Source organism: Ascaphus truei, chromosome 3 (genome assembly GCF_040206685.1).
Source record: "Ascaphus truei isolate aAscTru1 chromosome 3, aAscTru1.hap1, whole genome shotgun sequence".
Lineage (NCBI taxonomy): Eukaryota > Metazoa > Chordata > Amphibia > Anura > Ascaphidae > Ascaphus > Ascaphus truei.
This window is the reverse complement of record NC_134485.1, coordinates 432,062,548-432,087,682: the sequence shown is the minus strand read 5'-3', so window position 1 is coordinate 432,087,682 and position 25,135 is coordinate 432,062,548. Positions and strand designations below refer to the sequence as shown.

The 25,135-nt window shown below is 43.6% G+C and overlaps 2 protein-coding genes across 4 annotated transcripts in view; both read left to right on the top strand.

Annotated features, from left to right (window-relative positions):
* LOC142490524 (potassium/sodium hyperpolarization-activated cyclic nucleotide-gated channel 3-like) overlaps positions 1-23,708 on the top strand; it is a 72,520-nt gene extending 48,812 nt beyond the window's left edge. For 2 of the 3 annotated variants that reach the window (XM_075592916.1, XM_075592915.1), the window contains 5 exons: positions 2,993-3,120; positions 5,795-5,941; positions 17,661-17,898; positions 19,915-20,085; positions 22,445-23,708. In XM_075592916.1, coding sequence (XP_075449031.1) covers positions 2,993-3,120; positions 5,795-5,941; positions 17,661-17,898; positions 19,915-20,085; positions 22,445-22,524 — 764 coding nt within the window. In that variant the 3' untranslated portion in view covers positions 22,525-23,708. Of the gene's footprint in view, positions 1-2,992; positions 3,121-5,794; positions 5,942-17,646; positions 17,899-19,914; positions 20,086-22,444 lie in introns of those variants that run through there. The other variant, XM_075592917.1, reaches the window with a different exon arrangement.
* Positions 23,709-24,710: 1,002 nt separating this feature from the next.
* The window catches only part of CFAP91 (cilia and flagella associated protein 91), a 129,933-nt gene continuing 129,508 nt past the window's right edge, over positions 24,711-25,135 (top strand). Inside the window, exon 1 of the mRNA XM_075592913.1 lies at positions 24,711-24,875. Within this exon, the coding sequence (XP_075449028.1) occupies positions 24,719-24,875 (157 nt within the window). The 5' untranslated portion in view covers positions 24,711-24,718. The remainder of the gene's footprint in view (positions 24,876-25,135) is intronic.

The following is a 25,135-nucleotide window of genomic DNA, read 5'->3' as shown; positions in this document are numbered from 1 at the left end:
TGTGTGAAAAAGAAAGTACACCCTCTTTGAATTGTATGGTTTTACATATCAGTACATAATAACCATCATCTGTTCTTTAGCAGGTCTAAAAATTAGGTTAATACAACCTCAGATGAACAATAACACATGACATATTACACCGTGCCATGATTTATTTAACAAAAGTAAAGCCAAAATGGAGAAGCCACGTGTGAAAAACAAAGTACACCCTTACTGCTTCCATAGGAATTAAGATGCTAAGTAGCAGACAGGTGCTGCTAATCAAATGCCCTTGATTAATTGATCATCTGCAAGTGTGACCACCTCTATAAAAGCCAAAGTTTTAGCAGTTTGCTGGTCTGGAGCATTCAGGTGTGTGTTAACACAATGCCAAGGAGGAAAGACATCAGCAATGATCTTAGAGAAGCAATTGTTGCTGCCGATCAATCTGGGAAGGGTTATAAGGCCATTTCCGAACAATTACAAGTCCATCATTCTACAGTGAGAAAGATTATTCAAAAGTGGAAAACATTCAAGACAATTGCCACTCTTCCCAGGAGTGGACGTCCCAGCAAATTCACCCCAAGGTCAGATCGTGCAATGCTCAGAGAAATTGCAAAAAACCTAAGAGTTACATCTCAGACTCTACAGGCCTCAGTTAGCATGTTAAATGTTAAAGTTCATGACACTACAATTGGAAAAAGACTGAACAAGTATGGTTTGTTTGGAAGGGTTGCCAGGAGAAAGCCTCTTCTGTCTAAAAAGAACATGGCAGCACGGCTTAGGTTTGCAAAGTTGCTTCTGAACAAACCACAAGACTTCTGGAACAATGTCCTTTGGATAGACGAGACCAAAGTGGAGATGTTTGGCTATAATGCACTGCGTCACGTTTGGCGAAAACTAAACACAGCATATCAGCACAAACATCTCATACCAACTGTCAAGCACGGTGGTGGAGGGGTGATGATCTGGGCTTGTTTTGCAGCCACAGGACCTGGAAACCTTGAAGTCATTGCATCGACAATGAACTCCTCTGTATACCAAAGTATTCTAGAGTCAAATGTGAGGCTATCTGTCCGACAGCTAAAGCTTGGCCGAAATTGGGACATGCAACAGGACAATGATCCCAAGCGCACTAGCAAATCTACAACAGAATGGCTGAAAAAGAAAAGTATCAAGGTGTTGCAATGGCCCAGTCAAAGTCCAGACCTCAACCTGATTGAAATGCTGTGGATGGACCTTTAGAGAGCTGTGCATAAACAAATGCCCACAAACCTCAATGAACTGAAGCAACGTTGTAAAGAAGCGTGGGCCAAAATTCCTCCACAACGATGTGAGAGACTGATAAAGTCATACAGAAAACGATGACTTCAAGTTATTGCTGCTAAAGGTGGTTCTACAAGCTACCTCTATCATAAGATATACTTAGTTTTTCACACATGGCTTCTCCATTTTGGCTTTATTTTTGTTAAACAAATCATGACACGGTGTAATATGTCATGTGTTGTTTTTCATCTGAAGTTGTATTTACCTAATTTTAAGACCTGCTAAGGAACAGATGATTGTCCTGATATGTAAAACCATGGAATTCAAAGAGGGTGTACTTTCTTTTTCACATGACTTTATGTATGTATATTTTTATTTATATAGCACCATGTACTGTATGTACGTAGCGCTTCACAGCAGTAATACACGTGACATAATAATATAACAAATAATGGGAATAAGCACTTCAGACATGACAGTAACAATAGGAAGGGGTGTCCCTGCCACGAATAGTTTACAATCTAAATGGTAATTGGGGAGAACTTACAGAGGATGGGAGGGTGTTATGGAAAGTGCAAGGGGTCAATGTCAGTGCATCTGAGATGTATAGTATGAGCCACGGAGCTACCCATATAGCTTCATTAAGGAGATGGTGCTAGTCACATATTGAGGGCAAGGGCATACAGTACCAGAGGTGTTTTACAGTCAGTGAGGTTTAAGGCGGGAGAGTGCTTTAGATGCAAAGGGGGTAGAGAGAAGACATCCTTGAGCAGAACAGAAGAGTTGTGCAGGTGTATAAATTAGGGCTGAGATGTAAGGAGGGGCAGAAGGCTGTATAGCCTACAGTGCCCTATGGAAGTAGCAGGCTTCATTGACCCATCTAGTGTGTTACAGTGGGATATGTTTTGATATTCGGCACCACCACTGCAATTGAAACCTGTGGAAACTGATATTCTCAGTTATAACAGAATATGTTGTATTATATGGGGAATGAATGTCATGCTCTAGATGTGTACCTGCTGGTATATTTATAACGCTACGAACTAAGAAGAGCAGGAGTGGCCAACTTCAGTCCTCAGGGATATCCTTAAAACCTGACCTGCTGGTGGCCCTTTAGGACTGGAGTTGATAATCCTGAAGAAGAGCACAACAAAGAAGCTATGCTAGCATGCGAAAGCAGTGATAGCCAGGGGACAACAAAAGTGCGGGGGCGGGGGGGGGGCAAGAGATGCATTGGGAAAACAAGACAAAAAGAAAAAGGTACCTGTAAGGTAATAGTAACCAGGGAAAGATGAAGCGCAGGGGACCAGAAAATAGCTAGACTGCTGCTTTTTGAACAAAACGTTGACAAGCAACAATTAACAAACTGGGTGGGTTTTATATACCCTAAGTTAAGATCGCCGCTGGTCTCATGCGAGATTCTAGTTTCTACCGGCCCTGGGTCTGACATCGGCTCCTCTGTGCGCCCCTACAGGTCTACGGGAAGTACTGCGGGAGGAAATCTCGACACTCATGGGCTAACACGCTTAGTAAATATTGTTCTACAGTTGTGTCTTTCACTCATTTCGCAGTTACTTTGGAGAACCAAAATGTCCCCCATAATTGGCGAATTTCATTTGTTAAAACTGTTGATTGATAAAACTGTTGTTTTTTTTTGCAGTTTTACAACAGTAAAATAAAAATATAATGAATTCCCCGCAAATGGCATCATTATTTAACTGGTAACGTACCTGTGTTTTTTTCCTAGACTTAACGGAAATGTGGATTGTGATGATGAGTATGATCTGTGGATCTCTGGGTTATGGCACTGTCATAGCCCAGGTATCGGCTATAGTAACAAATGCTGATCAGGCAACCAAGGTCTATAGAGAGAAGGTGAGGTCAAATACAAAATGTACTTATTTATTGAAACAATGTTACCAGAAAAGATGCTCTGATGGTCCTGGGAGACAGACATTAGTATAAGTATAATCAATACTTAAACATGTTTAGCCTCATGCAGCACTACAGAAGGTACATTGGAACAGAGCAGAAGACTTGAGGAGTCTAACGCTTGCGCTGCCCACGAGCAAGAAAGGACCCGGTACTGAGGTGGGGAAGTAGCAAACCACGCACCCACAGCAGCGGAAACGTGCCTGGCAGGCGGATTGTCAAAGGTAGCCGGGTCTGGGTTGGAGAGAGTGGGTTAATCGATACTTGCCAAGGTCTTGGAATGGAGAGTTCAGAATAGTCAAAGTCCGTTAGCCGTAGTCTGGGGTTGGAGAGGTCAGAATCGTGGAAGTCCGTATAGCCGTGGTCTGGGGTTGGAGAAGTTAGAATTGTGGAGGTCCGAAAAGCCGTGGTCTGGGTTGGAGAAGTCCGCAGAGTTGAGGGTCAGCCGGGGTCAATATCCAGAGAGGTTCCAAGGTCAAGCCGGGTCGGTACACGAAGGGTTAAACTGCAAGATAAACCCAGGACAAGGAGCAAGGCACAACAAGTTATACTCAGCAAGGTATGAGAGGAACTGCAGGGTTTATGTAGCACACAGGAACCAGTAGCAAAGGAGGCGGAGCGGAAGTGCGGCCTCCGCAGAGGCAAGGATTGGCTGCAGGAGACAAGTGGACTAAACGAGTACTTGCCACGCAGCTGGGGAGCGGTGCACGTCGTCACATGTGCGCGCCACGCGCGAGAGAAGCGCGGCGCGTCCGAGGGGACGGAGCTAAGCTCTGTGGCACTCTAGAAGAGTTGCGCATGCGCGTGCGCTCTGTAAGCAGAGCGGGGGTGCGCGCATGCGCTGGTGCCAAAGCGGAGGTCTGAGAGCTTACAGGTAAGGAGGGAACACGTCGCAAAGGACATGTTCCCCGATTCCTTACAAGGAGATAGGGAACTGTGTATAATTAATTGGGGCACAATGGCCTCATTTTTAACTAGATCGATACTTTTCCTGTTGGAGGAGTCTCCAAGAAATGGAAGAGCAACAAATGAGTAATGCTGCATCACTGCAATTCTCTATTAGCAGCAAACATCTATTATTTGGTCCAAGTGCGTTAACAAGTATCTGTAGATTTTGAAACAAGGAACATTTGTGCGTGCTAATACCATCACACTTTGATCTCTGAATCGGTTTCATCAGCTGTTTCTCAATCTCAAGTTTATTCATTATTTTGGGGAGGATAACTGAATTGTGTGCCATGCAATAATGTTATTGTCATGCGATTGGATGTAGACTGATCATTGTTCTTAGTAAATGGCCCATGTTTATTAAGCGGTAATATTAACTTTTCTAAGCATCTTCTGCTATAATACATCTTTTTGTTCTCAGAGACACTTCAATGTAAAGTGTACAGTATACACTGTTAGGTACAAGGCTGTAAGGTGTCTTCCAGTGTCAGAAGGTGTTTTATGGCAGAAGACTGCTTAGTATTATTGGCCTAACATGTTTTCCAGCACCAAAAGGTGTATTATGGAATAACACTACTTAGTAAAAATGGACCCATATCCTAGTACAGGGGTGGACAACTAGTGGCTCACGGCCCACTTCATTTGAGGTGATCCACATGATCCTGCTGGAATCAGCCTCTTATTGCGCCAGCCCGCAATGGAAATCGAGCCCAACGGAGCTCCCCTCTGCAGCAGGACTGGAGGGAGCTGGAGCGTCGTGAAATATACAGAAGTTGGGCCTGACTTCCGGGCAGGCCCAACTTGAGGCGGGGGCGTGCAGGTCGACATGAGAAGAGGCTGATCCCTGGATGATCTTGTGCCACTGCACCCTCAAGGTAAAATTGTGGGGGGAGGGGGTAACATTGAGAGAGGGGTAACATTGTGAGTGAGGGGGCAAAGTTGTGAGTGAGGGGGGGAAGAGGAATTGTGAGTAGGAGGTTTTGTAAAGGGGGGGAGAAATTGTAAGGTGAGGGGAATTGTGGGGGGGATTGAGAAAGGGGGGCTTGTGAGTGAAAGGAGGGGAGATTAAGAGAGAGTAGGTAGAAGAAAGTATGGGGAGTGAGTGACAGAGGGGAGAAGAGAGGGGGACAATGAGTGGGGTTAGGTAAATACACGGGGGAGTGTGAGAGAAATAAAGAGGGGTGAGAGAAAGAGAGGGATGGAGGTGTAAGAGAAAGAGAGGGGGGTTGACAGGGCCGTGAACACGGGGGGGGCAGGTAGAAATTCTAGTCCTGTGCCCAGGTAAAGCTGTCGGTAGACCTACCCGCTGCACACAGACCGCCGTTGTCCCCGACGCTGCACTTCTACTGCCCCCAAACGCCAGCTATGAGGACAGAAGTTTTTTGCCCATTTATTGTCCCGTCTGAGGAAAAGGTTGGCCACCTCTGTCCTAGTATAATTCAGATAATCACAGTTCCCATAAAATTCACTGGCAATGCTGATACCGAACAATGAAACTAGTTGTAATGAAGCGTTTTTCCTTAACAAATTAAGTGATGGATGTTTAACTTAGTCTGGTTTTACAATTTTACCAAAAACAAAGACAATATACTATTGAGTCTTGACAGAAAGAAAAGGTTAGTGTTTTCTGTTTTGAATTCTATACAGTCCTTCCTTTCTTGCCTTCCAGATTAACCAGTTAACAGAGTACATGGCATCCAGAAAGATCCCAAAAGATCTGTGTAGGCGGATAATGAACTACTTTGATGCCAGGTATCAAGGGAAGTGGTTTGATGAGATGGAAATCCTAAATAATATTTCAGAGCCCCTGAAAGAGGTAAAAACATATTACAGCAGGGTGGCAATGTCACGAACTCAGTAGAGAAATATGGTCCAAGACCAGTATTTTCAGATCGCATCCATTACTGTCTGTACATTAAGGTCTTTTCCCCCATTTTTTCGATACGTAAATGTTAGGCACCAAGAATGGTGCATTCAAAGACAGACAGTGGATCCCAATGGTTGGAGCAGGTGGGCTTGGACTGGCCGTAGAGATGGGTGTTCCCAATAAATTATTTAAATAAAGAAACATTAGAGACCGGGTGGATTTTTAGTGAGATGGAAAGCCACAGACCACTAACTTTCAATGGGGAAGGGACCTATATATCGTTGGTCAAGTTTTTGGACGGGCGATTGATTCAAAGATACTGGGTAGATATCCACACCTTGTCACCAATGTATAAAGAAAGTGGGTGCTCCAGTGATTTTGGAATATCAAAACGATGTCATCAATGATCATTTGTATATAAAACTCATGAGTATGACTCTAGTATGGAGTGAGTAAAGTAATAAGTGATAAGTAAGTAGCCAGTAAATATTGAATATCACATCTCCTGAAGGGAACAATCAAAAAAGATGGTATTCACCTTGATGTAATCTCATTGGAGAAAAACATAACACTTACTGGAACTAATGGTTGTCCATAACTCACAATATTTCACAAAGAAGTCTTGAATGATAATATCTTGAATTAGATCTTACCCACTCCTTGAGCCTCAATGAGTCTGTGGTGGTGTGTCCAGCCACTGGTAGAGATGTCCAAATAGTAACAAAAAAAAAAAAGCAGCGCACTGCCCGGGGTCCAGGGGGTATTACAGTAAAAAATATATTTATGCAATAGCAAACATCACCCAAAGGAGATGTGCAGCCTCCTATGTGTTTTGAACATGAATGTCCTTTATCAAGGAGTATGGGGTGTACAATAAAACAAACACTTCAATTTAATTTTCGTGCCAAAAACCGGTGTGGCGGTGAAGGGGTACCCAGGCCATAAATAAAGGTATTGTGCCCAGTTGGGTGCCCCTGAACTATATTGGGGTACTGTGAGTGTCAGCTCTTCAACCCAATTGTGGTATATAACTGTTGGTATAATAAAGATGTATGTGGTTTTACTGTTCCAGGAGTGCCAACCAGCGTGGATGTGCAGGGCGTGAGTTTCAGGGGTGATTTTACAGGAAAATGTTGTCCGGGTGTGTTTGGGTAGAAGGGGGCCCGTGTTGCGGGTTACCCAAAACATGCACTCAGGAATCCCCGCTTTTCCTTCTTCTCTTTCTTCTTGCGTCTCCTTTCTGTCTTCTGGATACTTTCGCCGCCTTGCGTCTGTAATTTCTTTCTCCTACTTCTTTGATGTTCGCCACACCCTCGGAATAAAAATACACACAAAATGTATGAGCAAACTGTGATTTTATCAGGAAGATATCAGGATGTAGAGCAAGAATATAAATAAAACACTCACACGGGCATGTGTGCGTGCGCTCTAGGGGATGGTCTCTTAGTCTTTATGGGGCAGTCCCGCTTCTTAATGTGAAGTAAACGCTCTAAAAACAGAAGGTTAAAAGGCCACACCTCAGTTAAAAGGCAGAAATAAAATAAAATGTTATTACTCACACGGCCAAGTGTGAGTGCACACTTGGAAATGGTATCTTTTAGTTCTGCTTCTATGGTCCCAGCTGGGAGAGGTCCACTGGTGCTAAACGTGGGTCCTCACAGTACAATGTTTGGACCAAAAATGTTTTTGGTCCTACCAAGCCACCGTCGGGAGCAGGACACGCGGACGTGCAGCGCTACATCCGGACGCGGAGGCAGTTCAGCTGCAGCACCACAAGCCCTGCTCGATTTCCCAAAGACTGGCTTTTTTACTTTTCCACAGAGTAACTCACGGACTGAGTTAGCTGTGTTCTGTTGTTGTACTGTCAATTCAATAAAGACTTTAGCCTTGTATCTATCGGGCTCAGACCTTTTTGACCCAATTGGGGGGGGGTGAGGACCCACGTTTAGCACCAGTGGACCTCTCCCAGCTGGGACCATAGAAGCAGAACTAAAATATACCATTTCCAAGTGTGCACTCACACTTGGCCGTGTGAGTAATAACATTTTATTTTATTTCTGCCTTTTAACTGAGGTGTGGCCTTTTAACCTTCTGTTTTTAGAGCGTTTACTTCACATTAAGAAGCGGGACTGCCCCATAAAGACTAAGAGACCATCCCCTAGAGCGCACGCACACATGCCCGTGTGAGTGTTTTATTTATATTCTTGCTCTACATCCTGATATCTTCCGGATAAAATCACAGTTTGCTCATACATTTTGTGTGTATTTTTATTCCGAGGGTGTGACGAACATCAAAGAAGTAGGAGAAAGAAATTACAGACGCAAGGCGGCGAAAGTATCCAGAAGACAGAAAGGAGACGCAAGAAGAAAGAGAAGAAGGAAAAGTGAGCCCAAAAGATACCTTTATGCGACAACATTCGCACAAGGCCGTGTGAGTGTTAAAATTTATTCTACACCCTCAAAACCCTTGAGATTGACATAGAGCATTTTACAACCTTTTTAGGTTATTTATCAGATTTTCACCAGTGCTCCCCCATCCCCCCCTTTTTTCTTGTCTCATTTGTTGAAGGATCCTGGGTAGATCCTTTATTGGGGTTTTTTGAGTCACAGGTGGAAAAGAAGCAGAGGGACACCTTGCCTACTATCAAGGTTGCTATATCCCCTTTCACTATACCTACCATCTTCCTAGGTAGCGCCCGGGTTTTTGTTCTCCATCCACTCAGGAATCCCCCCCAGATTCCTGAGGACATGAGGAAGACAGACCACCGGATAAAATCCTCCTTCCTAGAAAGCAGTTTGCAACTCACCACCAAATCCCCCTGCTTCAGCACAACCCAGGACAGAGAACTGAATTACATTACAGGTCCCAGAATATGCCCAAACCCCAGAACCCAGTGTGGGGTTCAGTACATCTCTCACCAGGGATAAGGTGAAGAGAGTTATAGGGGTTTTAAGTTAAAATGTAGAGTGTCATCTCTGCAACCCTAGCAAGGGTGGTAATACTGCAAATGTATTAAAAATGCCTGTGTCTCTCCCCCCAGGGATAAGGGGGCGAGAGTAATGCTATGTATCTGCTGTATAAGTCAGGTAACAGGGTTCCCCTGAGTCATAGTGGGTAAAAGTATTATAAAAGATTAGGTTCTCCCTCTCTCACACCAAAAGACTTCGAACATTTTAATAAAGGAGTGCAGAATTGGAATCATATCATGTTTTAAATGTATGAGTATATTTTTAAGCAGCAGTGTTTTAAAATATGTTTAAACTTTATGCATTAAATCAGACTGGATCTGTTGTTTTGCAAAGACTCAGAGGGGAGCTTATGGCTAATAGATTAAAGGGACATTTGTCCTAGAGGTGTGAACCATTTGTTAGCCCTTCCGTGCTAAGTGTAGCACCGATATCCGCAGATCAAGAGACCTGATTTACATTTCAAGCAGGGCTACCCAGACCGGCTGGAGATGGTTGGGAGGCAGGGAACAGAAAGCAGAAGGGCCATATGTCACCTGCCCTGTGAACAGTCCTGAGGTTAAGAAACCCTGTTTATGAGACTGAGCTGTCTCAGATTGGTTGCTAGGAAAATCTCTTATGCTCCTGGTAAGAAGACAGAATTATGGGGCTGGTTTTTGAGAGGTTTTTAAAAAGCTTACCCAACTGAGATTTGAGAGATTCACCTGAGATTCAGTTCCATCTAAGACCGCGGGCATGGTGCCTCGGGCCGCGCTGAGCGTGCTCCTGCTCAGCCTTGCCTGCTCAAGCTGGTGCTTTATTGCGTCCTGGCAGGCGAGGCAGTGAGCGCGCTTTGGAGGCGGGGTGAAGGCGTGGCGGGGCTAGTCCCTCGTTCCCATTGGATGTTTGTGGTCACGTGACCGGCCCTCCGCTCCGGAAAGCATGAAAACGTAATTTAATACGTCGGCTGCGATTCAGCGCGCCGCCGCACGCGCCCGCTGAAGCCACACACATACAAGATGCAGGAGGTAAGTGTGCTGGCTCAGCGCGGCTCAGCACGCTATTTTTTACTATGCCCGCGGCCTAAGAGTTTTATCTTGTAAGAAGTTCCACCTGATTCATCTAAGCTACAGCGGGCGGTACAGAGACTAATCGCAAGTAAAGATTTGTATCCAGCTTTCAGTATTCGTAAAAGCTAAGGATTTGCTAACTAATCCTGCATCGGGGAAACGAAAATATTACCTTCGGCGGAGTAAAAATGGTTGCAGGCCACGCCACTAGCCAAATACTGTTGCATGGCTCTTTTTGCGCATTACCCCACGTTTAGGAATTGATGCCAAGAGACTTGATTTCTGTGGATTTCGTTCTGTGGATATTTTATTTCGTTTTGCCCGTTCCCGTAAGTGTTTATTTGTGATATTTTTGTAATTCAAGCTGTGTGTTTTCTTTATATAAATAAATAAAATTTATTTTATTTCATGCTTTATTCAAAGGATCCAGACATTAAGGTGATAAAAAGCTTGGTCTCCTGTGACAACCGGGTCCGCGAATGACATCATCGCGGGCACGCGCGCGCCTGTGTACGCACGCATACTCGTGTCCGCGCACAACCCCCACGATGCCAGCACGAGCCCGGATGTGACAGGACCATAATCCCAACATTGCTGCAATGACTGCAGTCTGCCATGCTCCTCTCCCTCGCGCCGTTAGCCCCCCGTGAGAAACATGACACGGGGCAGCACATCAGCCACGCACAGGACAGTACCGATGCGCCTACCCCCTTTGCATAGTAACCCATAATAAACAACAACAACAACAATGCGCTGAAAAGAGGAAACATAATAACCTCATCATAGTATTTAACCATTTGTTGATTAATACATTAATAGGTCCGTGGCTAAAACCCCATCTATATCAAAAACAGACGTAACAAACACAACATCCTCTGTGTGACTATTACGTAGCTTAATGTATTAATAAACACAACACACAAGAGGATGGAAAATATGAATACACATACATAATAATTAAAACAAAAATGTAGAATAATTTTTATATATAACAAAATTCTACTGTCAATGAAATCCACCACCCAAGGGTGAAAATGAAATGCAGGATTCTGGATAATGCAGGATTCTATAAATCCATTTAAATTAGGTTATTCAATACAATAAAAAGCATTGAATAGGTCTTTGTTAGACTGTACATTTTAATTGAAATGATTCCTAGAAGTGGGGCTGTGAGGGGGGGGGGGGAGGGGGCGGAGGGTGAGGAGGGGGGGAGGAAAGGATAAAAAAGAGGGGGGGAGATAGAAGGAAAAATGGGGAATAGGAAGAAAAAAAAGGCAATGGCTATAAGAAGCACAATTATAATCACTATTTGAAAAAGTAAATGTCACTCTGTTATTTAATGTCTTATACAATAGAAAACTTTAATTCTACTTGTGGCATTTTTAACATTTTCATTCAGTGACTATCCACAAAATGGCTCAATTCAAAAAGTGGCTGAGGTTCCATTCAACATTTAGACCACAGGGAGAACAAGTCTTCAGCATAAAAATCCAATATGCCTACCTGCGGTGCAAGGGATTGAGTTTGTCTCCTCCTCGTTCCTTTAATGTAACTTTCTCAATACCCTTGACAGTTATATTCTTAGCACCACCACGTCTACACTCCGTAAAGTGTTTTGATACGGGATGTGAGCAATCTAGTTTTTTTTAATTAATCTTAAATGTTCCATTACTATATTGCGTACTACCTTCCTTGCAGTTATAGGATTTCAGTTCCTTTTATAAATTGTTGTGGTCTAATGCATTGATCTCTGATTGCATATTTGGGTTAGAAATTCGCTTTTGTCTATGATTGGATCTCATTCGTGCTTTTGTGCAATTCTTCATCATTTGTTCCATCAGTCACAGACATTTTATTGAGACACATATGTTTTTTTATTAGGTCTGGTATTATATTAAAAATATTGATCAGAGGACACTTTTTTGTTGTAAATTCTTTATTTGTAATCCACATTTTCATAACAAATAACATATACAATACAATGCACAGAAATCATATCTACAATTCTACATTCTATATTAGCATTACATATACCTGTAATTATCCTAGCCTCAAAACAATATACAGAGCGATGTTAGAACTTCACATCACTTCCTTATAACAATCGTATAATACGACACTAAACAATACATTATATAATACAGTATAAAATGAATTATTTAATTAAATATAAAATGTAAAATATACAATAACATAATAAACAAACTAACAATAATAATAATATTAGATAGTCACAGAACAAAAACAACATAACATAAAATAAAGATAAGAAAGAATAAATTAAAAACATATAAAACTCAAAATAAAAACAAGCCAAACCCAGAATTGTTAATCAAATTATCCTTAGTATTCATACTTTGGTAGCTATTTTCTTTTTCTTCTCTTCTCACAGGGTCCTATTATAAATATATTCTGTCCATGGTACCAGAGGAGTTCGAATTTTAACCTTGTATCAGTGGTTATATATGATAGTTGTTCCATTTTCATGACCTCCCACATTCTCGAGTCCCACTTTTCTATGGTGGGTGCCTCTAGCTTTTTCCAATTGGCAGCAATAGCACATCTTGCTGCATTTAGGATATGTATTAATAGTGATTCCATGTTCTTTGACCCATTCTCAGAGGACACTTTAAGGGTATTTAAGTGTTGCCTTTTTGAGGACTGACACTTACCATGGATGAAGTCAACTCTTTCGGCGAAACGCCTTTGCATTTTGAACCTAAAGAGCTTCCGTAGATTAGCTCCTGCATGCAAACTATCTGAGGTGGATACCATCTGATTGAGAGTCAGCAGTGCCTCTCCAGATTCTTGGCATCCACCAAGCGACAGACAGCGCTTGGATTTGTTCTTTTGGTGCCTCCGTTCCAGAGTTCTTGCCAATCTGAACCGGTCACCAGCAGAGGGTGAGGATATAACTGCCCCCTCTGGATGACTGGTGTATATTGTATTGTATGTCTTTATTTATATAGCGCCATTAATGTACATAGCGCTTCACAGTAGTAATACATGTGGTAATCGAATAAATAACAGATAATATAAATAACAGATCATGGGAAAACGTGCTTTAGACAAACATAACATTAAGGAAGAGGAGTCCCTGCCCCGAGGAGCTTACAATCTAATTGGTAGGTAGGGAGAACGTACAGAGACAGGAGTGTTGAGTGCGCCATGGTCTTGCTCTGAAGTGCAGAAGGAGTTCAATATTACTTACCTCAAAGTCGGTGCAATTGCTAGCTAGAGGATTGTACAGGGTAGGAGGCGAAGATCCACTTGCTTCCCTGGCTAAATACCTCCCTAAATAGCTAAAAAGCTGACTAAGTGAAGGCTAAGCCGTATTGACTGGCGCTTATTGTGACTTTAACCTAGTCCTGGGGTCTGCAATCTTTCAAGGAAGAAGGTACAGGACTCTGAACGTTGTACTAGGTGCAGGACACTGAACGTTGTACTAGGTGCAGGACACTGAACGTTGTACTAGGTGCAGGACACTGAACGTTGAACTACAGATGCAGCGGCCGTTATTCGAACAAATCTCGAAATGCAATCTCGAGATATGCCTGTGATCCTCACTAGTTTTGCCGGGGCAGACTATAATGGCCATCGAATTAACACACAGGGGTCCCTGCTGTGTGAGTCCTACCGGGGTCTGCCTGTCTGTAAGAGATGCGCAGTAAGAGATAGGCTGAATCAGTCAGTCTAACTGCGCGCCTCTCACAGGCGATCGCAGGGGTTTTATTTAATTTTAAACATTACAGTAATGTAGCAGGGGGACTCATGGAGCTGAACCGCATTGATTTCAAGTCTGGGAACCCCCTACTTCCCGAGATACAGGCCCCGTTATGGGGTGCCGGTATCCCCTATGCATGGAAATGTCCCGATCACGTGATGCGAGGGGCAGAAGTGTGTAAAGCCTTAAAAGTGAGAACTGAGTGTTTGATAGGGGATTTGATAGGAAGCAAGGAAATTAATTTAAGCAGGGGAGATGCTGAGACAGATTTAGGAAAGAGTAAAGTGATTCTAGCAGCAGCAATTAGGACAGATTGTAGGGGAGACAGGTGAGAGGCAGGAAGGCCAGACAGCAGGAGGTTACAGTAATCGAGAAGGGATGAAGGCCAAAGAGGGGGGGGGGAGTGATGAGGGCTGCGGGGGGGGGGAAGAGTGATGTGGGGTGCAGGGGGGGAGAGTGATGTGGGGTGCAGGGGGGGAGAATTATGTGGGATGCAGGGGTGGGAGAGTGATGTGGGGTGCAGGGGGGGAGAGTGATGTGGGGTGCAGGGGGGGAGAATGATGTGGGATGCAGGGAGGGGGGAAAGTGATGTGAGGTGCAGGGGGGGAGAGTGATGTGGGGTGCAAGGGGCGAGAGTCGTGGGGTGCACGGGAGGAGAGTCATGTGGGGTGGAGGGGCGGAGAGTGCTGTGAAGTGTAGGGACGACGACAATGATGTGTCCCGGGGGGGAACGGAGCTTAACGGGGGTGGGGGGAAACCGAGCTTCGAAGGGTGGGGGAATGGAGCTGGGAACGGGGGAGGGGAGCGGAGACAGAGGGGGAGCGGGAAAATTTACTCCCGGGCAAAGCCGGGAATATCAGCTAGTTAAACATATTTTATGAAACCAATTTGTTGTTTCCTCTGAAAAAGATTATCCTGCAATATTATGAAAATCTTGGATATTTCAAACACAAGAATTTTTTTGCCACCTTTTTGAGAAGCTAAATGTGAATGCATGAATGCACCCTAAATAAAGATAATTCAGAAGCTTCAGACAACTCAATGAATATACTGGGTATTACCTGAAGAGACAGGAAAAAGAATGAATAGGTTTGAAACCAAACAAAAGTTTGTGACATCATCACAAGGGTGCACCAAATATATCGCAAGAAGAAATTACCATCATTTGATAAAGATGGTTCCCGACTGAAAGGTTTGCAAAACCAGAACCTGGAAGTACCATCCATCAGTGTATCGACAAGGGATGATGAAGGAGATGATATATGTGATGCCTCTGTCACGTTGTGGGTCCTGTGTCCCATATTCAAGGCTGGAAACTCTATATTTTGTTGTATGGGGTTTTTCACAGGGGATAAACAAAACAATAATAGGCCCACCGTCCCTGTAAGAAAACAAAACATAAAAATAACACCTACTCCTTTTTGGAGACTGTTTACACATCAGGTCCCTCTCTGATTGGCTGGCCAACTAAACTGGTTCCCAGCCCAAAACCCACAGTCTGTTTTACAGATATACCATATGACAATATCAAAAGTTTTTTGTTGGGGACTCTGCAGTCCAGGAAATCCCTCTGTGGATCCAATCACCTGGACAGGACAGTCCTGTTTCCACAGCAGTCTCATGTCCTTCACTCTTCCGCGGATTTTTCTTCATGGGAGTGCAACCTACGCAGTCCCAGCAGGCCCTGCGACCCTCATCCAGCAGGCCTGGGGAAATATGCCAACCAGCTTCCTCCTGGCTGGGGAAAAAGTCTCTTCCCCTCTCTGGGAAAAACAATCTCAATGTGTGCAGGCCACTTCCTGCCTTTTAACTCCCTGTTGATACAGGAGTCCAGTCTGCTTAATTAGCTGCAGGTGCAGAAAGCTCCTACAGAGGAATTTAATCTCCTGCACGCTGGAACCGGCGTCAGCTCTCAGTTTCCAAGGATAGTGACTCCATCACAATATAAATATATATATCCTTGCTCAAAAAGAACTCCAGCACTCTGACAGCGCAATCCTCATATACAAGATGGGAAAGAGTAAAGTAAAATGATTTACTCCTATACTGTATGTGATTTGGTACTCTTTCTGGGTAGAATACCCAACCGCGACCGCTACGTTTTATTTTGAGAACTTGGACTTCGCGTCTGACTTAGTCTCTGCAGGACAGGCTTTCCTTGCTCCAAAAATGAAGCCGGTTGCTCTGCTATTTGCAACAGAGCAACTTGGAAAACTCCGTCCACGCTTCACCGACTCAAGCCACAGATAGTCTGGTTCTCTGCCACGGCCATCTCCTTACATACCCTCCACTGAGCTATCTCTAACATTTATTTATTTATAAAAATGTTTTACTAGGAAGTAATACATTGAGAGTTACCTCTCGTTTTCAAGTATGTCCTGGGCATAGTTAATATGACAAATAATACATGGTTACAAATACAGTTACATAAATGAACAGGGTATACAGTACATTATATACAACACATTGCATGGAAGTCAAAGCGGCGACCAATCAGAGCGTGGGAAATTAGCAGCCAATCCGAACGGGAGCTCGTCCGGCTGCTGACGTCACAGGAGGTGGCGTGCCAAGTCTGCTCGAAAAGGTGGGCGGGAAATATGAATCGGCCAATGGAAAACGCGCTTATCAGCCGCATCTTCCTCCAGCCAATCCATTGCCACCTGGTGGGCAGACTCTCTAACATTTATTTATTTATAAAAATGTTTTACTAGGAAGTAATACATTGAGAGTTACCTCTCGTTTTCAAGTATGTCCTGGGCATAGTTAATATGACAAATAATACATGGTTACAAATACAGTTACATAAATGAACAGGGTATACAGTACATTATATACAACACATTGCATGGAAGTCAAAGCGGCGACCAATCAGAGCGTGGGAAATTAGCAGCCAATCCGAACGGGAGCTCGTCCGGCTGCTGACGTCACAGGAGGTGGCGTGCCAAGTCTGCTCGAAAAGGTGGGCGGGAAATATGAATCGGCCAATGGAAAACGCGCTTATCAGCCGCATCTTCCTCCAGCCAATCCATTGCCACCTGGTGGGCAGACTCCACCAGGTCTGGCAGTCCAAAAGATGCCCCAGCGGGGTGCCCTTTGTTCTCCAGACCTGGTACTTTACCCTTCCCTGCTTACTAAATGTTTTTCTCATCTCTGGACATCCTTTCTCTTGTTTGAACTCCGATGTCTATGCAGACATCCTGGCACCTATGTAGATGCCCGGGCTGACTGTATAGACATTAATATACAGTATTAAACATTAAAACACTGGTTTAATAAACTCATACTTTCTGGGGAACCTTATACTGTATACATGGGGGAAATGGGTCGACAATCTGGGATACTTGGGCTCGAAAACCAAGATTCTGGAGGACACTGTATAGCCCCGGGGTAATTCACCTTGCGGACCTGCAAATCATGCCTGCACATCAGTGAGAATTACGGGACTACCGGTAACTTTGTCCCCCGAACTCCTGCAAACAAGATAAACACATGTTAACCCAAATATCCCACCTAAAACTCCCACTCCCACAGTCTCATGTTTATTGGGGATGGGGAACATGTAAAACACCAAACAGGTCAGGTTTTTGATATGCATTACATGGTCCCTGGATTATGGTGCTAATGTAGTTGCCAGGGACCCACGGTTTTCAGGCGTAACCAATCGGGCTTCACCTTTATTTATGAAGACTGGCTACCCCCACGTCACAATAATTTCTAATGTATCAAAATATATTAGCTTAAGATGGTCAGTAGAGCAGATCCCTGGATGTGGTTGAGTGGTGGTATTGATGCCCATGGTCTGTGCAAGGTTTTGAATGTAGGTAACCCAACGATTATAGCAGTCTGGTGTGAAACATGGGCATCTGAGACAATGTTAGTTATGGTGTCATGGTGGAGCATTCTCTTTTATTTAGTCCTTTATCTGCAGGAAATTCTCAACCATCTCTGCACTTCACTGGTCAGGAAAGTGCCTTTGTTCCAGTATTGCGATGTGAACTTTCTAAACACTATAGTGGTGCACCTGAAGTATGAATTGTTCCAGGCAAATGACGTTATTTTTAAAGAAGGATCCTACGGGGACAGGATGTTCTTCATTGAATATGGAGTCGTCCAAGTGGAGACTGCGTACTTCCAAAAAAAGCTGATGGATGGCGACTACTTTGGAGGTTTGTCCCATAATAGCATCCTCAAGCACTCCCTCCCCCCCGGCTCCTACGGATAATCCGCCCTTCCCCCTCTTCTCGTAGCACAATGTCCCTCCAACTCTCTGCATCTCCCTTCCTTCAACCCTTCGCATCATCTGCCTGCACCCGCTCCTCTCAGCACGCCCTCCTCCCATATCTTAGAATCATAGGCTCCCCCTCCTCACATTACACCCTTCTCATAGTCCATCCTCCGCAACTCAGGATCATCCACCCGCTCTCTATAAGATGATCCAGAGGTAGGGAGCGGGGCAATTTCATCCAGAGGACAGGAGGGAGGCAAGATCCTCCTGGGGGGCAGGAGGCAGGCAAGATCATCCGGGGTACAGAATGTTGTGAGAGGCAAGATCACTAGAGTGGTGGGAGGGAGGTCATATTATTCAGGGGGTGGGGAGATCATCAGGGGTAGGTGGGGCTGGAGGAGAGGGTGGTAAGTCCAGAGGTAAAGTCGAAGTGATAGATGGTCACTGCTCCCTTGAACTGCACCAAGCTTTAGAATATAAAATCAGCTTTATTGAAGCAAAATGCTGAACATCACAGACAGGAACACTCTGACTCGTTTCATCCCGACATGGGACTTTATCAAAGAGTAAAAAACCCTGACCCACAAGCAGACCTAAATAGGACAAGCTCCAATCTGATTGGACAGAGTGAAATAAGACCCAGCAGATTTAGATAAATAAATCAGAAGAACCGAAGAGGCTGGGTCAAATTGATCTAAATAGAAATGCTTGTGTGTAAAGACAAATGGTAAAAAAAAATAACAAAAAATTACATATATGTACAACAATTAATTAAAACCAAAAACACGTGATTTCAAGCATTAATATGAACTAAACTAATGAAAAAATTATTATGTAATAATAATTATGTAAACGAGCATGTTCAGCTATTCTGATCTTATGTAAACGAGCATGTTCAGCTATTCTGATCTTTAGTGGTCTGATGGTGCGGCCCAAATATCTGTGGCCACATCCGCAATAAAGAACATAAACCACAAAACTTGTATTGCAATTTAGAAAATTCTTAATATAATATTTTTTAGCATTATTATTATATGTAATATATTTGGCAGGAGAGGGTGGTAAGTCCAGAGGTAGCCCGGAGGAGTGCGGGGATGGATGGTTGGTAATTTTTAATACTGTAATCTTTTAAAAATACGGAAAAAATTGCGTATGATAGTAATAATCCCCTCAGGACAGGGCAATACTTGGCCATAAATTCCCATGTGAATTGATCAACTCTTCCACTCTAGGCAGTAATGGCCAGGTAATGCCCTGTCTGGTGATTAGTAGTTAATGCCCAGAATTTGGACCAATCAGATAGCAGGGATTTAAATAATGCCCAGAATTTGTATGCATTTAGCCTATAATCTTCTGGAAATCTGGTGCTGTTACCTATCTTTAATATTGCAGCCAGGATACCTTGATAAATGACCCCCAAAATGTTGTAATTATGGAAGATTTAGTGTGACATGGCTTGTTAAGGTGAGACCCAGTGATTCAGAATGGCGCTATAACACGGTGATAGTGATCTATAATGATAAATAATATAAATGGTGAAACTGAAAAAACTCTCAACCTTCCAGGGAATATACACTGATTCCCTCACAAAGCATAGAGATCCAAGGGGGAGGGAAGGGAGCAGGATCGTCAGGAACACCCAGAAAAAAACATAAACATAAAAAACATAGTGTAGTATGTAGATGAATGTGAATCAGAACTCAGGATCAACTTGGCTCCTATGAAGGGCCTACTTACAAAAAGTAAGATCAAAACCAGCGTTTGTATGGTTAAAGGTGGAGATGCAATCTCTTATTCTTGGGATCGTAGGCTGCAGCAATTATTGCTGAAGTGCACAGGATGGTGTGTCTGCCTTTAGCTCTCACAGTACATCAGCCGCATTCATACAGAGAGAAGAGGAGAACATAGTGTGGTGTTTGTTAAGGTACATCAAATTTTCCCTCCTGCTCTGTTTCAGAAATTGCTCTTTTGAGAACTAAAAGCCTACGCACTGCGACTGTGAGGGCGCTTACACTGTGCAGCCTGTTCTCTCTGTCTTCTGAGAGCTTTGCAGAGGCACTGAAGGTGTACCCGGGGATGCGAGACATGCTCGTGAAAGCCGCTGCCGAACGCCTGAAGATGATGCAAGGTAGGGACAACATTAAGGAAGTGCAAAGCTTGTCCATCAGCACATGAAAAAAAGCCAAAATAGTTTGTAAATCAAAGCAACACCATTAAGGTAGTTACACACCAACAAAAATAATCTGAATATTTTCATGTAAAGTAATAAGTTTGTATTTAAATTTAAATGATAAAATAATCCTGTTTTTCCTATGTGTGCTGCCATTTTTGAAGGTGTGGTTCCGCCTAGGGCAGGGGTGGTCACCTCCAGTCCGCAAGGGCCACCAGCAGGGCAGTGGTGGCTCAATCAATGGCGCAGTCAGAATGATTGAGCCACCCGTGCAGAAGGATATATCTAATACCTGGACCATTGGTGGGCCATGAGGACTGGAGTTGGCCACCAATGGTCTAGGGTGTTGTATTTTAGTTTGTCTAGGTGAGAAGCAGGGGGTCTCTGTTGCTGAACCAGCTTCGGGGACCCCTGCTTCCCGAGATACATACCTGCCGGTAGCAACCACAGCTGGATTTAAATGTCCTGCGACATTCATCGCGGCTTCCTATTGGCCCACATGTCACAGGAGATTTAAGAATCACAGAGCACCGGCAGCACCTACAGAGGTAAGTAGGGCGTCACCAGAGCTGAAATTAATGTGGCTCAGCTCCGGAGACCCCCTGCTTCATAACTATTAACAAGAGTGCTTTTGTTGAATTGCTCTTTTAATGTTCTGCATCTCTCTACTGTCCAACTGCCACTTATTCCGGTCATGTATGGCTCTACTAACAGGGACCATTTAGTACAGTCGGGGGTGTGGAAGGAGCGTACATTTAATAGAAAGGTTTCATTTGAGACGGTGTGATTTTTGTCCAGAATTAGACGTTTCATTGTCAAGAGGGGCCAGCACTTTTAACACCAAAACCTTCAGAGACCACGATCACCAAGCACAGGACAAAGTCATTGAATAAATGGGGTTTATTATGGCGGAAACAGTAACCACACAAAATACACAGTATGACATACACTCACCAAACTGGGGACCTGGGGGAAGTCTCTAGCCTCGCTATGTGCAGGGACCCGCTTCAAATAGGTTTACCCTGTCCACTTCTTCTCCAGGTATCCAAAGTGCTGAACACACAACAGCCACTTTGGATCTGCCGCCGGTTGTAGCTCCGTCAGGCAAGGGGGATTTCTCTCAGGATCCCACTCACACACGATCTGCTGCTGAAGCTGGGTGAATCTAAATTGCTGTGCTGCCCGGTTCCTTACATAGCTCCCGTGGGCGATCTTTAACATTGAGCCGGGCTGTCAGCCAATCGCAGCGCGATCCAGAAAGTTACCAGCCAATGTGAGGAGGGGAACGGGTTTAGGGACTCAAGACTCAGGCAATTGTAAACTGCCTAAGAGAAACATTGCCTGCGGGGATCAGACCAGGCCAGTCCTCTACCTGCCGCTGGGTAGGCGCTTCAGTCTGTGGAATACAAGGGGCTCTACTCCCAGATCGGATCGGCTGCTCTTCCCCACCCACCATAAGTCTTGGCACCTCAGCCATCCCATCTTTGTCCTGATCATATCATTTCCATGGAACAGCTCAGCTAAGTGAATTACTGAGTCTCTTTCCATAGGAATTATACTTACTGTACAGTCACATAACAATTTACACTTTGCAGGGCTGACCCTCCCAAATACATTGAAGTACTTATACATAGATTACAAATCACTGACTTTATATGCCTGGCTTTCTAGACTGGGGGTTGCATTTACATGGAATAAAATGATTTACAGACAATATATTTATACTTAAATGTTTTTACATTCCCTCCCCAGACATTAAAGACATTTGGCTGAAATTCATATTACTCAGCCAGCCAGATGATACGGTTTTAAGGGTAGTCAGCTGGGCTTCACCTTTATTTTGTGATGCCAGCTACCTCTACCGTCACATTCATTACATTGTATCGTATCTTTATTGTCACCTATGGCGAGTTATGCGTTGTGTGAAATGACTTTGATGATACGTGGCACTTCCTGCACCATAAATTATATCGCAACACTGCAGCTCCCTGTTCTGCTTGTTTTTTTTGTTAAACATTCATAACTTCAATACTTTAAAAAAGCAACAGTTGTTAAAGATTAATATAGGATTTGTATACAATAAAGTAACATTTCCCCCCCCCCCCCAAAATTGATTCCTTAAAGCAGGGGTTCTTAACCAGTGATTTCACCCCCAGACTGTGATTGAAGTGGGTTCAGGGGGTGCTGAAGGGGGTTAACAGGGTGATTGATATGGTGCTTGGATTGGTTGAAGTTTTCATTTTTTGAATATTAAAAATGATCTAAACTCGAGACATCAAACATTAGTTTCCTCTCTTTTTTGCCTTTCCTTTTTTAGATTGTGAATTAGCGAAGCAAAGGGAATCTCAGGACCATTCAAAGGACCCCTCTGGAACAGAAGAGTCCTCTGTGGAATAACTTACTACAGGGTCTTAAATATCGAAATATCATACTACCTTTCAGGTCAATATTTACACACCTTGTGAAGGGCTATTAACATATTTGGTCACAGGTAACAGACACGTGAAGTAATGGAGCACTGGCAGTCACAGTAACGTTTTTAAAACATTATACAATGTCAGAGAAGCAGATATAACTCATTAACAGTGAAGCTGCTTATGTGTGCTCTGGTATCAAAACCAATAATGTGTGTAACACCTATAAATTGGGTTGCCTGTGTCCCTGCAGCAGCACAGGCACATCATTGCCTATAACCTAACTTCTTAGTGTCTTAATATACCGAAAATCAGGAATTACAAGGAAAGTTTCCATAACAGGAGCCCCAGATTGTATTAGGGATTACTATAATTTGTGGAGGAGTTACAGTTGATAACACCCAAATTCAGTAGTTGTACCTCCTACCTAACATATTTTACTGTAATAAAGTGCAAATTCTCTACCATTTTTATTTTATAACTTAAGATGTACTTTAAATGCAGCAATTATGGCCCAAATGTACTAAATCTTAAAATACATTATGGTCCATTTAACGGAATAAGCCATTAGGTGTTTTAAAGCTTGACAGCACATTGGAAATATGGGCCTATATCTAAAATGTTACCAATATGTGGATGAGGATTAATATCTCACCTTGAACCATGCACAGTAGTACTCTTCATGCACTAGGAGGGTTTATGTACGTGTTCTGATTTTCATATTGATGGCATTTCATATTGAGAAGTTGCGGAGAATCTGATAATCCCTAAATCGAGACACATTAAATTTATCAAACATCCAGTAAACCAGCTACAAAAAGGTAAAATGCATGAAGTAAGTTCTGTTACTCGTCTCCTTTTTAGTCATTACTATTTTTTTAATGTTTATTAATGTTTATATAAACCAAACACATAACTGTGTAAGAAAACATAAATCAATAAATGGTATAAGACAAGACAACTTGAACTAATCTACCACATTACCTTAAAAAATGCACAGCATAATATTACTTCTGTGGCACTTAGAGTGACTTCTTTTTAAGTATGTACCGTACATTCTCACGATTGACTAATGTAAATTTAAATGCACCTTTGAGATTAATTTGTTTATAGCTATTAAAAAAATAAATCTGTAAAATGTACTTTTTGTAATTAAATAAATAAATGTCCTACCAATCACAGCACTGGCTCTGTGTGCTTTATCACACCGGAATACCTCTGTAAGTGGAAGGATACTGGCCATAATAAGGTGACTTTAAACTATGATGCACACGCAACTAAATATAACAGGTTGGGACAAGGATGATCTTAAACCCTTTCGTTGCCGGCACTTGGGTGCCCCTGGACCTTCGGGGTCCCAACGATGTGATCACTTGGGTCGCGATTGTGGCCCTTTTCCTCTGGAGACGCAAACAGAAGTGGAGCAGTGAACAGGGTGTCTCCTGGATACCTAGCAAAATGTAATGACGTTCTCGTAATAGCATAAGGGCAGCTAAAGAGTAAAGGCATTGCTCCTTATTACCCACAGCAGGCATGTTGTAAATAAATAGCCTACTTAACTGTGTGATCTGAAGCCAAGACATCAATAAAAACCAGATACGAAAGCTTAAATGGATACCAATAAGTTCATTTACCGGAATGCTATTTTCATTTCATTCTTAAATAAAATTATACAAAAATGAAACAGATCTACACAAGAGTGCGGGGAAACCCTCGAGTATGGAAGAACGCCAGCAGTAATCCACCTAGTTTAAGGTACAGTATAAGACATTATTTGGACTAAACAATTATATAACATCGAAAACAGAAACAAATCATAGTAACAATGCAAGTATAAACAAGGCAAGTATAAAAAAAGTGTTATCAATGAGAGGTTACAGCACTCGTGAATGGCATGAGAGCGTTTCTTGGGCCAACGTGATCGCTTCTTTGTAATCACTTTACAAGGGAATCTGGCAAGTTACACTTCACAGGCTCCGGCGGGTGAGCGCCTGGCAGGGAATAAGTAAAGTTATCATTTCATGACAAGGTGGATGCTTAATTCATCTGATTCCTATTATATTGGCGCCTCTCCAGAGACTGACCCCCTGTCTGCTCTGCCCTCTGCCTCCACGTGGTTGAGCTCTCTCCCCCCCCCCAGCTTCTTCCGGGCCACGTGATGCGTCACCACGGCAACCATGGGTCGCTCTGGCATCGGTCTCCAAGGAGACTGCGTATATCACTTGAGTGCCGGGGCACAGAGCGGCCTCTTCATCCCAGGGACCATGAGCCAGACCGTCACCCTCAGGGGGGCCCCGGCCCCCCGGGCCAGCCGGGCCTTCGACTTCCTGTACGGTAAGAACAACAACCGGGGGGGGGGGTGAACCACTGCATGTGAACCACTGCATGTGAACCACTGCATGTGAACAACCGGGGGGGGGGGGGGGTGAACCACTGCATGTGATCTGCCCCTCTGGCAGCGGACGGGTTAACCCCTCTCCCGTGCAGGTTATATCCGAGACCCCCAGCCATGCTGCTAGTGGGGGGCTTGTAATGCCAAGTGTCAGTGTCTCTGGTTGGGGGTCTCTCGCTGCGTTATAAGGCTACGTTTATAG